Source organism: Austrofundulus limnaeus, unplaced genomic scaffold, assembly GCF_001266775.1.
Source record: "Austrofundulus limnaeus strain Quisiro unplaced genomic scaffold, Austrofundulus_limnaeus-1.0 Scaffold5, whole genome shotgun sequence".
NCBI classification, from domain to species: Eukaryota; Metazoa; Chordata; class Actinopteri; order Cyprinodontiformes; family Rivulidae; genus Austrofundulus; species Austrofundulus limnaeus.
In genome coordinates, this window is record NW_013952407.1 from 3,466,268 (window position 1) to 3,483,120 (window position 16,853).

At 38.3% G+C, this 16,853-nt stretch overlaps 1 protein-coding gene and 1 long non-coding RNA gene across 5 annotated transcripts in view; one reads left to right on the forward strand and one right to left on the reverse strand.

The window, feature by feature from the left end:
* The window catches only part of LOC106531471 (uncharacterized), a 61,102-nt gene extending 56,218 nt beyond the window's left edge, over positions 1–4,884 (reverse strand). For all 4 annotated transcript variants that reach the window (XR_001311917.1, XR_001311916.1, XR_001311915.1 and 1 more), the window contains exons 1-2: positions 4,526–4,884; positions 2,519–2,608 (exon numbers count right to left, since the gene is read on the reverse strand). This is a non-coding gene — a long non-coding RNA (uncharacterized LOC106531471). The remainder of the gene's footprint in view (positions 1–2,518; positions 2,609–4,525) is intronic.
* A 3,807-nt stretch (positions 4,885–8,691) lies between these two features.
* hnf4b (hepatic nuclear factor 4, beta) lies at positions 8,692–16,761 on the forward strand (the record flags this gene model as incomplete). The annotated part of the gene is given in 9 exon segments (XM_014027339.1): positions 8,692–8,996; positions 10,067–10,238; positions 11,917–12,011; positions 13,194–13,300; positions 14,510–14,665; positions 14,966–15,053; positions 15,161–15,313; positions 15,980–16,231; positions 16,388–16,761. Coding segments are annotated over 9 exon segments (1,254 nt in total). The 5' UTR covers positions 8,692–8,908.
* Between the last annotated feature and the right edge of the window lie 92 nt (positions 16,762–16,853).

Sequence of the window (16,853 nt, forward strand, 5' to 3'; positions counted from 1 at the left end):
ACACACACACACACACACACACACACACAATGGCAGACCTAAAGTTACGCCCTCAACAATAGGTTGCCTTCAGGCCCAGGCCTCCCTTGCAAAAGAGATCTCTGAGATAAATAAAGGTAAATAAAAGCAAGAAACCCAATGAAACAAAATCTATATTTAACAGAACCTTAAATATTAACTCTAAGCTTAGTCYAATTCCTGAGGGTCCGTGTTGGTTGCCGCATTTTCAAAAACAAAAGAATAACCGTATGTTCCTGAGAAACTGAATTTGTAACTTACTGTGTTGCTTTAAAAAAGGGCAAAAGCAGAAATAAAGATAAACTTTGGAAAGAAAACACAACTTTAAAAAAACCATCAAAAGTGCCATCAGATTTATCAGTGGTAATCAACATTTGTTTGATTTTATGTTGTTTAAAAACTGATCAAATCAAAAATAATACCCAGAGTTGTTTATCAGTCTGGATGACAGTACAACAGAACCTCAAAGATTTAAGCAGAAAAAACTAGAGGACTTGAACATTCTGTCTGTAATTTTAGTTTATATTCTCTTGACACCTAACAAAAGCTGCAAAAACACAATCAAATAAATTATATCCATTTTCTTTGGCAGATAAGTAACAATAAGACTATTTATTTCCAGTGCACACTGTATGAATTTGTGTAAAAGAAAAAGAGAATAAAATTGTCTCCATTTATTGTGAATCAATATCTTGCAGACAATGTGTCCTTTTGCTTCTTTTCACAAGTTTACATGGTACATTTCCTGAAACACTAATGAGAAAAAAATGAAAGAAAAGCCAAGCACGGCATGGCTCATGGATTCTGTCTCCTTCCCATTTTCCTCAGTCTTCACTAGAAGRAGGCCTTTTTTCATTAATTTTATTTAATTATCCCACAAAGCCCTCTTTTTTTTACACTCCGCTCGCATTCTAGTCCCACTGTGCGAGTTTATAATTTAATAAAGCKTCATCTAAAAAGAGAAGTTGATTAAAAAATTAAGCTCCAGTGATCACCACACCTTCAGTCCTGCTTCGTTTCATGAAAAGATCTGATATATCACATTATGAAAAATGTTGGGCAGAAATTATCACCGCAGGACAAATGAATGCATTCCATACGATCACCTGACCCCACCACAGACCGTGTCCCACAAAAACATACAAGAAGACAAGAGATGAAACAATTTCCCTGAAGGTCAAGTCCCCACCCCCCACTTCCTTTTTCCCCTGCTGCCAGCCTATCAACCGAGAGTTAATTTTTCATTCATAATTCATATTCTCCCACTTGGTCTGACTGCAGGTGACTGACAAATCTTGTTTTACAGAGCTGTACAGGAGGTTTCCTATATTTCTGCCTCCTCATAGTGAATGATGACACTGGATGTAAGACTGGATTGAGCAGAAGTCGGGGGAAATGTGTATCGTGCTGTCCTCTGCTTGGTTTCTCTGAAGAAAATTGCACCAACAGCCTAATAACTCATACCAACTCTTTGAAATACAATCTCCTTAAGTTATCCCATCTGTTCAGCAAACTGTACACATGCACATAAACTCCTGCACAAAATGTGCAAGCTGTCAGTTTTTGTTTTAGAATGAGGAAAAACTATAATGATAAATGTAATCTCCACGCTGCAGCTTAAAGCTAAATGCCTTCTCACCATTGRAGAAACCTAATCCACACAATTAAAGCTAGAAAATTATAGCCTGGATCTAATGGCAGTTTTGAACCATAAGTTATTGATTTGGAAATGAAAACCTGTACTCTTCAAGGTTAAATCCAGTCCACCCTCATTACTGCTCTGTCCTTGAGAGGCCCGCACTGGAGCTGCTGCAGCAAGCAATGGAGAGGACTGCTTTAATGAAGGTGAATTTAATGGGATTTAATGTTGCTGGGGGCAATGGAGCAGCAAAGATATGGTTTTAACAAAGAGCAAGGGACCAGGAGTAAAGGCAGGAKAGCAGCCATTTTCTTTTCTTTTTATTTATTATTTCACATTTGACTGGGCAGAGTAAAAAGCGCACCAGATTTTCATCGGACTCGACCCCCAGAGTCAACGGTTACATTTCTGCAGTCAAGAAATCTCAGCCCTCCAGCAACACACACTGTATAATATAAAATGGTAGATTGGAAGATTTTTGCAAAATGTTGGAATTTGAAGTTTTTGGCCACTGTATTAGTAATGAGATGGCTTTGTCTTTTATATGATATTGACCAAAAAAAAAGTCTATATTTTTGTGAATCTAATTGTGAACATAAAAAATATGCAATGTCATATATCCAAAGTTGCTTTCCTTTTTTGTCTTTCTCTTGTTTTTGTAGAGCTCCTATTCTGAATTCAGTTTGTCTCTTGTATTTTGTCTCTTTATCTGCGAGGTCATGATCTCACGACTGAGCCTTCAGCTTTTGTAAGCTTGATGTGAACAATGTGTTCTTTCTGTTCAGAACGTTAAAAGCCCCGCTGGAACAATAACACCCAAAATTTGACATGCAAAAAAATAAAATATAGTTATTTTCATACCTTGTTTTGAAATCGTCCCTCTCTCTTTCTCTCTCTCTCTCTCCATCTGCTCCTCCCTTCACCAAGATCTGCTTGTCAGCACACATTGGACTAATTCACAGAGAAGAGAAGAGCAAAACAAAAAAGCTGATGTTAATGGCAGCACTATTAGATTCAGTTAGCTGTAGCATTTCTTAATGAGTCTCTGGACAAACTTCCTACAGGTTGTTGCTTTCCCGTCTTCTAAAAATGGATAAAAATTAACTGTTCTTCCACCCTTTGCCTCTTTTGCAGCTTCTAATCACTGCTCTAGCAGGGAAAATGGTTTTACTTTATGCTTTTGTTGAATATTACACTTCACTGCTTTTTAAATGCTGAAAGAGACTGCTTATACACCATGGGAGGTGGGGGGCATTAAAAAGACAATTTTCAAAAACRCTAACCCATCCAACGTGAAATTTAAGGTTTACGAGTCTTTTCATTTATGTTTTTCTGTCCAGAGAYATTTAAACCTACCTAACAAAGAAACTAACTTTATATGAAAGCACGACTTATTGATTCATACCTTAGAAACAAGCTAACTGTGACATTGGTGCTTCTCTGAGAAGCAACCAAAAAAGCCATTTCCAGGTTTTTCCTTTGCAGAGGAATGTGAWCTTTATTTATGAGTGGACTTGGAGAACCCTGTCAATGCAAGTTAGTTTTTCTAAATTACTAAAAAGCCATGATAGCTATAAAACAAGCCATACTGTTCGCACATCTGCATTTTCCATTTAATCTTTCACTTTTGTTGGTGCAGTCTGTAAGCCCTGAAATGTGACTAATGGGAAAGATTAAGCACAGGTTTGGGAACAAGTGGATTTAATAATAAAAGTGGTTCACAGAAGACTGTGGAGAACAAAAAAGAGCTTTTCATCTTTTTTCACAGTAATTTTTTTTTGTCTTTTTCTGGCTGTTGTCCTCACATTTAAACAAACAAAAATATTCCACGAAGGAAAACTTTTTTTTTTCAGATCCATCGACGATTTTGCAACGTAAAATCTTCTACTTTTACCATTATTGCTTAGTAAATACACTAAATCTTAAAACACCCAACATGTCTGAGGATGGAAGAGTTTTCTCTTTGCAAAATCAGATGAGGTCATGTGTAACCATRCACAGACAGAGGGGGGCGTGCACTCTTCTTGAACTTTAGCAGTAGTTTATTCAACCCAAATCATTGTTCAACAACACTTCAGAACATGCACAATCTCTAAAAACCATGACCCTGAGATTTGAAAAGATACCATGTAAAGACATAATCACCATGACAGCGCTGACTGTAAGAGCCACTGCGCTGAAACTTCAGGCTTTGATGTCACCAGACTTTTTTTTTCCTTTATGGCCAACGAATGCCAAAAAGAAACACAAGCCACTAATACTCTCTGTGCAGCCATAGATTCAGATTTTTTTCATTTTAAGAAAACACAAAGAGCTCTCTTCAACCTGACCCTGATGGCAGAGTTTGGCTCTTCCTCTGCCAGTTTGAAGTCTCCTGCAGAGCTGCTTCTATTTAAGTGAATAAACGTGCTTCAGCCTCGATRTAAAAATGATTATAAGCAGTGCTTTGCTACAATTTGGTAATTATACATCTGAATATAATCATGCACACTCCAAAACTTTGTGCAAATTTGAATACAGGAAAAGAACTAATTTTGGAGGTAAAAGATGGTCAAACCAAGCTGTCAACCAAAACCTTTTCTGCCCTAAAGTCCCCCTGAAATATCTATTATACAATCTCTCAACACATGAGCCAAGTTAATTAATAACGATTAATTAAAATTAACAAGAATTACATTTAACTATAATTAATCCAACTATCAATTACCTTATTAATTTATTTAGGATGTGAGTGATTTTTTAGTCTTTATGTTGTTTGTTCACTTCAGCAGGTTGAGCAAAATTATTGTGAGTTGGCAGTGCAGATGAAGTTATAGCAGCATTAAAATGCAAAAAAAAATTTAAAAATAGAAAGAAAGTAGTCTTAACTAATGTTTTGTTCCTGTTGTTCTTCTTGGCTGGCAGGAAGATCTGGACCCAGGAWTGCAGCTTAACACTGAGCTTGAAGAACTAAGCAAAACTTAATTATCAAAACAAAAAGTGGGCGTGGCAACAAATTTTACAGTTCCATGAGGGAGACTCGGAGCAGGCACAGAAACTAGACTTGACGTGTAAGATGCATGTTCAACTGAGAATGGMCTAGAAGCTGACAGAATAAGACTGAAGCTAACGAGGAAAGTGAACGCAGCTGTGGCAAACAGGGAAGGAGGAGCAGGTGAGGTGGGCGTGGCAGGAGGGAGGAGCAGAAACTCACTGAGGAGGAGTGACAAAGACTGAAAAACTGAAAACWTGAGTCTCAGAGAACCATAAATAAATGCATAAATACATATTAAAACACAAAAAGTCAACTAATTAACCAACATCCTGACATCTATAAAATAAAACAGTTTGGTAAATTTTGAAACAGAACTAAGTGACTTTTTCTTAAAGTTCTGGGACCATTCTGATACTGATTATTYAACTCATCTTTCAAAAGCTACATTAACTGCTTTATGACCACTAAGTGTTGGACATGGCAAGAAAATGGTGCATGTTGTAAAATGGGAATGACTAAATTTATAGAGCAAGCAAAACGTCAATTTAACATCAGCTGCAAAATTACCCAACAATGTGGRAAATTAGCGATTGAGCTGCCTTTCTGCCCTGCTTTTAGAACCTTCTGGCAAAATGTATATAGATATTTTTTAAATCATACATCATTTATAGATTTTAGTTAAGAAATATTACTTTCTTACCACTTTGCCTCGTGTTTTTATGTGTTTTAGCCTGTTGATCTGAAATGACTGGGGGGGGAATAAAAGAGACCTCCAGTGAAAGAATTCTAATGTTTGATTTCTATTATTTTCATGTGTTTGGTTTGAAAATTASAGCACAACAATGACATGGTAGCTCGTACTGTCATCTCTCAGTGAGCAAGTTTCACATTAAAATCTTATTGGAGGTATTTTTACAAGTTCAGTCTCTTCTTGTTTTTCACGTCCAGTTTCACCCCACAAACATATGTTTGGAATTAGTTCTGAAACCAGAGTTGTTTGCTTCATTAAGAAAGATGTTCTAAAGGTCAACATTCTTCAAAAGCTTATTTAGCTTTATTTTAGTTTTCCTCTTTGCTTATTATTTTCTGGCTCCTTGGGTCCTTTTCAGAGCGATTTACCATTTAGACTTTTTTTTCTTTTTTTTCTTTTTTTTTTTACAGTTTTCACCATAAAACTCGGTTTTGTTTCTATCATCTGGGTTTGCTATTCTAGTATTCCTAACTTTGATCACGGACTTCTTTGTTACAACATCTATATCTCATCATAACTAAGAATGGAGCTGGAGAGTAGCAGAGACAAAGTTCCTGTCAGCTGGTTTTTATGTGTTTGCCTGGAAAAGTCATCAGATAAAACAGGTTGCGGGGGAAACTGGAGGCTGTTTCTTTCCCCTCCAAATGCCTCCCAGACAGGGTAAAGTCTGTGACAGTATCTCTCCTGGTGAGCTGGTCTGTATGATGAATGGACACTCTTCCATTATTTGTCGCCACAGTAAATCACAGGCTTACAATGTTTTTATGATCACTTTATTTGGGGAAGGCATGTGGGTTCTTTGTTTTACTTACTCTCTGTTTTGTGGATCAAAATAAAAAGCCATAATTCATATTTTTCACTGCTCTTTGATTCTTCATTATTAAATCATTTAATATGTGCAAGTATTTCTAAAATATTCAACTTTGTCATTGTTTTCCTCATTCATTGTTTAAATAATTATTATTATTAAATTGAAAAGGTTTCTAAGGGTCAAACTCAGTCAGAACCTAAAGAACTGAAGACAGAAGGATGGGCCTGAAAGGAGTCTAACTTTTTTTTTTCCAAAATTTTAATGAATTACTGGATAATGGATTTTGCCTTGTGTTGCCTTGTGGAAATTATCCTAACCTTTAAACCTTTTTTTTTTTTTAATTTGCTATTTTCCGATTGAATAGTTAGTTCTTGCTGTCAGTTGTTGCAAGTTTGCATCCATAACAGTATTTGGCCTTAATTACGTTGACATTTTTTATCTCCTCTGGCAAAATGATTGCAAACTATGCATCTWTATTTAAAAAATATGTGCGCAATTTTAATGTATATTGGATTTTCTGAAAGTAGCACGGGGTCACAATTATACAGGCAAAGTCAAGAGCATACATTTGATACAGCTGCTGTTTGCTTGAATGGCCTTTGGCAAGATGCCCTTTGACCTGACATTTCTGGTGGCCAACAAGAAGCTGAAGGCAGAACTGTGGTTGGATACTTAACCTTCTTGGTATAATTGACAGACGTTTAAGCCTTCTGGAAAGATTTTGATGTTTAAGCACAGTCCACACAATTTCCTAAAAGTTTAAGGTCAGGACCTGTGGATGAATATTTTAAAAGCTTAATGTTGTCCAGCTGTAAATGTGTTGTATAAAAGTTTTGTCCAAACAGTGTGAAGGTAAATACTGAAAAGCTTTCAAAAATCAGATTACGCAACAATTTTCATTCCTTTATGATATGATTTCTTCATTGTTTTAAAGATTAAGTTCGTTAAACATTAATACAAGTAGGATGTGTGAATAAAAATGAGAGCAATTTGTCTGAATGACGTGTACTCTGTCTCCCCCTAGTGGTCAGAGAAAGGTCAGTCAACTGCCTCATTAATGAATGAATGATTTTCTTGTTTACAGGGAAATAACATGCACACGTCAGAATGAATTTAAACACTTTGTAATTCATCAGTGTTATGTTAARTTAAAACAACATTTCTAAACTAAGAAATTACATTTTCAAGATATCTCAAGATACAACATGTATCTTTAATCTGGATATAAAAACTAAAATCACTGTTCATAAATCATTTAATTCCTTTACTGATAGTTTCACAGACCAGAGGAAGCTTTTCTGCAGTCTTCTTACGATCTGCTGGTTTTTACTATCTATCAATCACCTAAATAAAGCTCGACTGCGTGAGCCACTGCCAGGGGTGGTCTGACCTGCGGCCTACCATGACATTGAAGAAGGGACTAGCACTCACCCAGGAAATCCTATTATACCAAAGTATGATGGCTATCATCACTGGGGAAGCGCATATGTGGACTGACATGTAATTTGTTATAATTTTAAAAAGAACTGTCTATAGTCACCTTCATCCCTTTTTTAAAATTATTTTTAAGATGTTTTCACTGTGAAGCTGAATTTTTAAATACGCTGTTTTTGTGTGTGAGGCCATAAGAGTGATTTTATATTTCACCTTTTTTAATGGAAAAGCAGGTTTGGTTAATGCATGGATAAATTGCTGTTTAATAAACAATTTTTAAATCCCAAATGAGTGTCTTTATAACAAAAAGGCATCCTTTGCTTGTTCTTCATTCAAATCAACTGCACATTCCAGGATGTAGACTGAATGTCTGAGCTGCAATGACATTTGTGAAGATTCAATAGTAATCAAAGAGGAGGAAAAAAACACTCTTTTTTTCTGAATCAAAGAAGTGTAGCATGTTTTTCTGCATGTAATAGGACTCCAGTATTAATCAATACCACCAAAGACATGTTTATGAGTAAAGATGAATAAAAGCTTAGTTTTATCATAAGATTAAAATCCTTTTATCAACACTGGGAGACAAAAAGAAAACACTATCCTTGGTAATCAAATGCCACATGTGCCCCCTGCAGTGAGGCATTTTATTGTATCATTTACCTAAAAACTTAAAACAAAAGGTTAATCAGACAGCATCCAGGCTCTTTTCAACGGTCTGCCTCTGTTTGTTTGTGCTCTGTATCTCGTCTGTGTGGTATCGATTGCCCGAGCCAAGAGAACACTGGGAAGATTTTCAGCTAAAATTCAATTTTAAAAAAACATCCCCGCATGCAACCTTTGAACACCTCTTTGCCTTTATTGACTTTTTTAAAATCACATTGATCTCCCTTTAAAAGGAAGAGTCCTGTTTTCAAAACACAACCAATTTGTCCGATCAATTGTTATTCTCACAGTGACGCTTATCAGCCTCTGAACTTTCACCTTTATGTACTTAACTGATATCTTTTTTTTCAATGAAGCAAACAAGCTGTGGGCCAAACCTCACTACTGAGAGGTCACTGAAAGTGGGACATCACAGAGGAAGCTTTGCAACACACCGCAAGAACGTCAGAAAGGACATTTTAAAGAAGTCCACAAAGAAGATTTCAGAAGATTTGCAGAGGGAAACAAAGACATTAGATTAATCTGTGAAGCAGACGAACTAAAGTGAATAAATGCTCTGACAGCTTACAATTTGGAGGTTTCTAATCAAACAGTCTTGAAAATAATCTCATTGGAACCATGAAGCTTGATGGGATGATCTTTTTTGCAACAGACAATGAACATTTYAACAACTCAACAGGAAGACTACAGCAAACAAATGCTACAGGTATGTTAACTCCACCTTTATTCAAATTAACAGGATGAGATTCTATTGAAAAAGGGAGAAATTGACAACACTTTTAAGGGMTTTTATTAATTATAATTTAATCATATTTTATCAGCCTAATAAGCTTTTAGAGCTCATCACATTTACTTGTATACTGTTCACCAGTGAGGCACTTCTGTTCAAAAGTCACTTATATCAAACCTAATAAATTAATAAAACATGCCTTTTTTTCTGTTTACTCCAATAAATCATTTCAGGTCAGTATTTGTCTGCATTTCATATTTTCTCAGTAATCTGACAATCATTCATTATTCTAATTAATCCTCGATTAAGCCGCATCAGGTCTGCTTGAGCTCAGTTTAAATAAAGCAGTTTACCATCAGGTCGCTCTTCAAATCCATAAAACCRCGAGGCAAACCGTATTCTAATCTCTTAATTCAATCTAACTGATCTTTGACCACAGAAAGCATTTTCCTTGTTAAATCCTAATCCCCGGATGCCTCATCTGTCTAAACGAAGTGTGCAATTTGCAGACGTTATTGCCTGGGGTCTGTACAGTCTCTGCTGCAGCACTTGAACACTGGCAGCGTGCACTTTAGAGCAACGCGGACGGAAGACTAAGTGCCCAGTGTGAAATTAGCCAAAGGAGAGCAGTGGACTTTGGTTCACACTGACCTCTAACTGCTTTAATTAAATGGAGAGTTTTCTCTTCCTCCAGAGTAATAACTGGCAGAAGCTCCTCAGAGGCTCTTGGCATTCACACGGAGCAGAGATAAGTCTCCAAACTGTACAACCCTGCTTTTAATATTTCTACACAGAACCTAACTGACCTATAAAACAATACCCAAATGATTCAGAGGTTCTGAAGCTGTGCCCTTGTACCAAGCTACTCCATTTCACAGAGGTGAGATTAGAGTCTTAACGTGCCCTAAATGATAAAAGGGATCAGTTTTAATCTCTGTCATCTTGGAGCATGTTAGATTTGAACAAAGCTGGGGTTCTCAGACCTCACAAGTTTCTGTGCTAAAACAAAAGTGGGTTACTGTTTTCATCTGTTTTGTAATCTATAGATGCAACAGTGTCGGCATCCGCCTCGTCGGTGCCTCAGGCTGATGGAGGTGGGACTCAGTGTTTCATCTGTGCAGACAGGGCCACAGGTAAACACTACGGTGCATCCAGCTGTGATGGCTGCAAGGGCTTCTTCAGGAGGAGCATTCGCAACAACCACACGTACAACTGTAGGTGAGTTTCATCCCGTATCCTCTTTAAACTTTAGTCAACGTTATTAGTATTCTTTATTAGTTGAATTTTTAGTAAATTCTTGCAAGAAAACAGTATTCACTGCAGGAAGCCGTATATATGGAATATGTATATGGAACCAGTACCACAGGCAAATACCTGCAATGAGTAAGGCAAGTTCTGAGAATTCAGCGAGGTCCGGGCAATCAACAGCCATGCCTCGCTGGTAATCAGATACCCTGCTGGGATAATAAGCTGGCCAAAGGAGGAAATTCAGACCACTGATGTTAAAACACGAAAGCTACTCACCATGCATGGTGAATTCCATCCAAAATCCAGTCTCTACAGGCTACACACCAAGCAYACAGAAGGAGGCAAAGGCCTGGTGAGCATCAGAGCTGCCATCCAAGATCATGTTCCAAGAGTACATCAGGAAGCAGGCCCCAAAAGATGAATGACACAGTGAATGTCTCAGATAATGGAAACTGGAAAAGAAGGAGCTGAAGGAACCTCCATGAGAGGAAAATCCCCTGATGGGCTGTACCACTGACAGATGGCTGAAGTGACTGCTATGACCAAATCCTACCAATGGCTGGAGAAGGCAGGACTGGAGGACTGCACGGAAGCACTGACCATGGCAGCACAGGAACAGGCCTTGAGGACAAGAGCGATTAAGGCCCAAATCTACCATACCAGGCAAGAYACCAGGTGCAGGCTGAGCAAAGAAGCCCCAGAAACAATTCAGCGTCTCACAGCAGGTTGTAAGAAAGGAATACATGGAACACCAAAACCAAGTGATAACCAGCAGAAGACAACTGTTGTGATTGGTGTGGCCATCCCCAATGATGGAAATTTCAGGAAAAAGAAACAGGAGAAACTGGAAGAATACCAGGGGCTCAGGGAAGAGAACAAGCCTGGAAGGTGAAGGCAACTGTAGCACCCACGGTCATCGCAGCACTCAGGGCAGTGGCTCCAGCAGATACCAGGAGAAACATCTGACATCTCAGCCCAGAACAGCACAGTACAAACAGCTAAGATACTGCGAAGAACCCTCAAACTCGCAGGCCTCTGCAGGACCTGTGCTTGAGATGAAGAACCACCCACCCTGCCCAGGGGAACAGGGGGGTGGGTTAGAATATAGTTCACATATCATATATTAAACCAGATATATAGATATAGCTGGTTCAAATCCCTGCCCGAGTGCATACTGTTGTTGTGTCCCTGGGCAAGACATGTAAACCAACTTCCCCATGTACAAATCTTTTGGTTTGATTGTGCTGGTCTGGAGGGTCTGTAGGTGCAGAATGGCAGCAACACTTCCACCACTGTGAGTGTGATTGCATGAAATTGTGTCTTTAGCATCTAATAATGTATAAGACTAATGCCTTATTATTTTATATTTGGAGTTACTGATTTGTCCAGTATAGCAGAAAATTTCCTGTTATTCTCGACTACACTCAAGTGAAATGCATTGTTAAAAAACTTGACATTTTTAAGTATTTTCAGTACTTAGATGTTTTTCTAAGCAAATAAACTCCAGTATTTTAATTTTAGTAATGTTCTGACAGAGCTACTTTTACTTTTGTTGGAGTAATTTTTGACCAGTAGGATCGGTACTTTGACATAGCTTTGAAGTAAGGAAACTGTGTTCATCTGTGTTTAYATGGTTTATATATTCAAGGTTCAACAGGCAGTGTGTTGTGGACAAAGACAAAAGAAACCAGTGTCGTTACTGCAGACTGCGAAAATGTTTCAAGGCTGGAATGAAAAAAGAAGGTCAGAACCAACATTTTTCTTTTGTCTCTTCGTACAAATCTTCTTCAGTGTTCAGCTCATAAATTCTTAATAAAAAAAACTACAACCTGCATAAATGTTTTAAATGTCAAATTTGGCTTATGTGCCTAAAACACATCATATTTATTTCAAGGACAAAAACACACAAACCACCAAAGAGAAATGTTTTTTCCCAGAGTAAAAGAATGAGCCTGTTRATAGTTTAGCTTCGTGTTTGCTTATGTACACTGTGCATATCATTGGCCTTATCTTTAACTGACTGACTGAGACACAAGAGATGGAATCAGATAAGTCTGTTCTCCACACATGAATAATTAAAATTCTTTAGCATCTCCACATGTTTGTTTTGCATTTTTTCTGGAAGATGTTACTGTCAGCCTTCTGAAGTGAAAGCCAGGGGCCCTAATTTAAACCTTTACTTCAGTAATTTGCCTGATTTCCATAACACGCTGCAACATTACTTGTAATGTAAGCCTGAAGCAAACCTGCATTGGAAACAAACAGGCAAAGCAAAACATTAGACTACAGCCTATTTCCCTTTTTTTTCCACTTGATCTCTGAACCCACTTTGTTTGCTGCAAGTCTAAGCTTAACTGATGATGAGCAAAACTCATTTGGAACTTTGTTGAACAAAAAACTGTCAGTAAAGCTCAGAGGGAGCCMACAGCTCCTTCTCCTCCTGTGTAGTCTGATTAATGTGCTCACAGAGCCCAGGATGAATGATTACTGTAACACTCACTCATGTTGTTTGACTTTGTAAAGTCACTGAAATCAGTCAGAGGCCATTCAGAACGATGGTGATAAATGTTCTTAAATAGATATCTCCTCTTCAGCGTATAATGTACACCTGCAACTTTTTATGCTTTCACTTGGCTTTTTTAAAAAGTTGTTGCCAAATCAAAAATTTGAATATAATTAAATAAATCTTGGCAGAAACATTAGTTTGTATCAATCTCATGTTAGAGTTGGTCAAAGATTTAAAAGAGCCGCTGCAGAGAGACGAAAGAGCCACGTACGGCCCCAGAGCCACAGGTTGCAGACCCCTGATCTAAGTAATGTTTCTAGTCAACATTAGCGATGAACGCTGAATGTGTTTCTCAAAGAATAGATGGGCTTTGAGAAGGAAATTTCTGTGGCCATATTATTTTTGTGTTTGATCTTCAGCTGTTCAGAATGAGCGAGACTGCATCATCACTACCAGAGCAAAAGGACAAGCAGTCAGAACCCTGTCCATCAGTGTGCTGCTGCAGGCTGAGGCCAGCGTGCAACAGGTAACACACATGCATGACTGATAAATGATACCATCTCTGCTTTTTTTTCTTGAAATCGCTCGGGTGAAGGTCAAAGATGAAAAGAGCTTGAGTTACTTCCCAGAAGGACACTCTGCGGGTTGGATTCAGTTTCTCCTAATTGAAGTTAAGAACAAAATTGCACAGAGATCTCGTCTAATCATGGCCCATTTGTTGCACCACTGGGTCTGGTACTGAGGTCTGTTGCCCTAAAGTACAAAATAACAACCAGATATGTGCTTTTACATAAAAAAGAAATGAACAGGGAGGAAAAAAAAACATAACTGGTGTCTTTACAACTATTAGAGATGATTTAGATGTGTAGTACTGTGCTTGTTTAATGCCTTCCAGATAAGTAGGAGGAACTGTGACAGGGACTAAAATAATGAATAAAAAATTCCTAATTCCCTTCTGGAATCCAGTAGATCCTTTCCAAACTGTATTAATGATATATTTTAATAAAAATTAACAAGAATACAATATTTCTTATTTTGGCAATATTCTGCAACTGTTAAAATTGATGTGTAACACTATTCTGGTAGGGATTAAGTGGGAACAACTGTTTGACATTGAACCACACACTTTAACCAAGGGCTGCACGACGGCGCAGCTAATTAGCATGATTGCCTCGTAGTTGAAGGCCGGAGGTTCAAATCCACATGAGGTCTTTCTGTATGAAGTTGACTCCCACAGTTCAAAAACATGCATATTATTGTCACTGGATATTCTTCAGTTAGGTGTGTATGTGTGCTGGATGTGCCCCACCACACCAACTGACTCATGACCCTAATGATGTAGCTAAGCTTGTGGCTAACGTGATCTACTGGACATTTCATCAAACTCAGTATTTTACTTTATTATTTTAAGTTCAGTTTTTTAAAAAAAAGTTAAGGCTAAATGGGGCTGTGTGTCAAAGTTAAACCTTAAAAACATTAAAACTGATTCTTTTATTGAAGTAAAAATCTAAACTGACTTTTGAATCCCCTTCAACTCCAACATGAAATAACAGTTTTATGAGGTTAGAATTTATTTTAAAGGAGACATGAAATGTTAATTTAAAAAAGAAAGAAAAACGCATCTTACATCACTGTTTTTTTACACCATATTTAGAAACATTGTTCACAGTTCATTTCCACATGGCTCCATTACCTGGGCTCACTTTGAACTCCCATTTTACTTTGATGCTTTTAGTTCCCAGCACTGCCCTCAYCTCACAGTCACGGTATCAGCACCAAGAAGATCGCCTGTGTGGGAGACGTGTTTGAGTCAATGAAGCAGCAACTCCTCCTGCTGGTGGAATGGGCCAAACACATCCCAGAGTTCTGTAGCCTTCAGATTGATGACAGGGTAAAAGGAAAATCAAACACAACAMTCTCTCTGTTTTATACCAATCCATGCAGGATTAAGTAACAATGGCTTAGACTTTAGCTGAGATTCAATAAGTAATTATATTGTTTTGTTCTGTGTAACAAGTTAACATGTTGTTGTTGTAAAAAAAAAACATAAAGCGTGTGTGTGTGTGTGTGTGTGTGTGTGTGTGTGTGTGTGTGTGTGTGTGTGTGTGTGTGTGTGTGTGNGTGTGTGTGTGTGTGTGTGTGTGTGTGTGTGTGTGTGTGTGTGTGTGTGTGTGTGTGTGTGTGCTTCTAGGTAACCCTGCTGCGAGCCCATTCTGCAGAACATCTTATTCTAGGGGCAGCAAGGCGCTCACTGCCTTACAGTAATGTCATACTTCTAGGTGGGACACAATAAGACTTTTTCCTCTTTTGTCATTAATCATTCCGGAGTTACGTGTGATTTTTCCATCTTGAATATGAACATAATGTGCCTATGTTCACTGATCAGGGAATGACTTTGTGATCCCTCTGAGAGGAGCAGAGTTAGAGGTGTCTCGAGTGGCTCTGAGGATCCAAGAGGAGCTGGTCAAACCTCTCAGGGAGCTGGACATCACAAACAAAGAGTTTGCTTGCCTCAGAGCCATTGTTTTCTTCTCCCCAGGTCAGTCTAGTCATTCTGTGAGCTGTAATTTCTCTTTTGCTACTTGCTTTTGTTCTTTGTAGTCTGGCTTTGTAGAATTTCTGAAAGATTTCAGAAAAGGATGTGGTGAAGTTCTCATCAGTCAGGAAGAGTTTGCCTGCAATAATCTGAGGCACAATGAAGGACCGAGGAAGGAGGACTGATCTGCCACATTAGCAGAGATAGCAACATACACTCACTAAACTTATATTTACACGTTTCTTAGCTGTCTCTCTGTTGTACAAGAGGATAAGGGCCAACAGGAAAAAAATAATATTTCTGACTTTAATCTAAAAATTCAGACTTTTTTCTGCAGACATCCTGTAGGAAAAAGGCTGAGTTTAAAGGCAAAATTCGGACTTTTTCCTGATTCTGAGAAAAGAAAGTCAGAATTCTGACTTTAATCTCAGAATTCTGAGGAAAAAAGTCTGAAGTTTTTTTTTCAGTTGCCCTAATCCTCTTTTGTACGGTTGAGCCGAAATTCAAACTGTATGATCATTTTTATTGTATTTAAAACTATAAAGCAGGCTTAATTTTCACCTGGAAACTTTGCTTTTCTCCACGTTTTGAGAATGATGAGTAAACTAAGTCAAATTTAGCTTAAAATTTGTGTCTCAATATTTAGTATTTAACCATCTTGCCCAGCAGACTGTCCGGGGCTCGAGAACCCTCAGGTGATAAGACAACTGCGTCTCCAGTCCCACGTTCTGCTCGAAGAATCCACCTGCGGGCAGCGAGGAAGACTGGGGGAACTTCTCCTCATCCTCCCTCCCCTGCAGAGTGTTGCCTGGCAGATGGTGGAGACACTCCACTTGGCGCAGCTGCTTGGTGAAGCCAGGATGGACAGCCTTCTGCAGGAGATGCTGCTGGGGGAGGGAACCAAAACAGAGCCATGTAGAGGTAGGAAACACTGCATTATATGTAGCTACAGGAGATTCACATCAAAATAATYAAGTGACAGTTTTTCACATTTTCAAAGGCATTATGTGCTTGTCTTTAGGAATAGGTTTGTTTCTCTGCTCCTAATTATTATCTTCTTTATCTTTCATCCTTCAGATGATGACTTGACTCAAGACCATGAAAGTAAGCTAAGAGCTTCCCCTGCTAACTTCTCCTTTGGACTCAATTTAGCATGTGAGCATGCACACTTTCACCAGAATACAGGAAAACGAGCRTCCCGTACGGAACACTTCAATTAGGTTGAAAAAACGGGAAATCCCGGCCAAAATGTCTTTCAGTGATGACGAAGTTTTAAAAGGAGCGTTTTGAGGCTGCAGGCGTGCTTTTTCATGATTTTAAAAATAAAAGTGAGATTGTGGCTACTATTAAGACGAGCAGTTGTCCAGGATGGATTTGTGTCCAAATTCATGTCTGTGTTTCTGCTGGACGGCTCTGGTGTTGAAAATGAGGTTTTGACTCTGCAAAATGACCATGGGTGTCAGAACCATTTTAAAAAGGGGGGACACAGGTTGGGGTGGGGGTCTGGGGGTCCTCCCTTAGAAAATTATGAACAAAATAGATG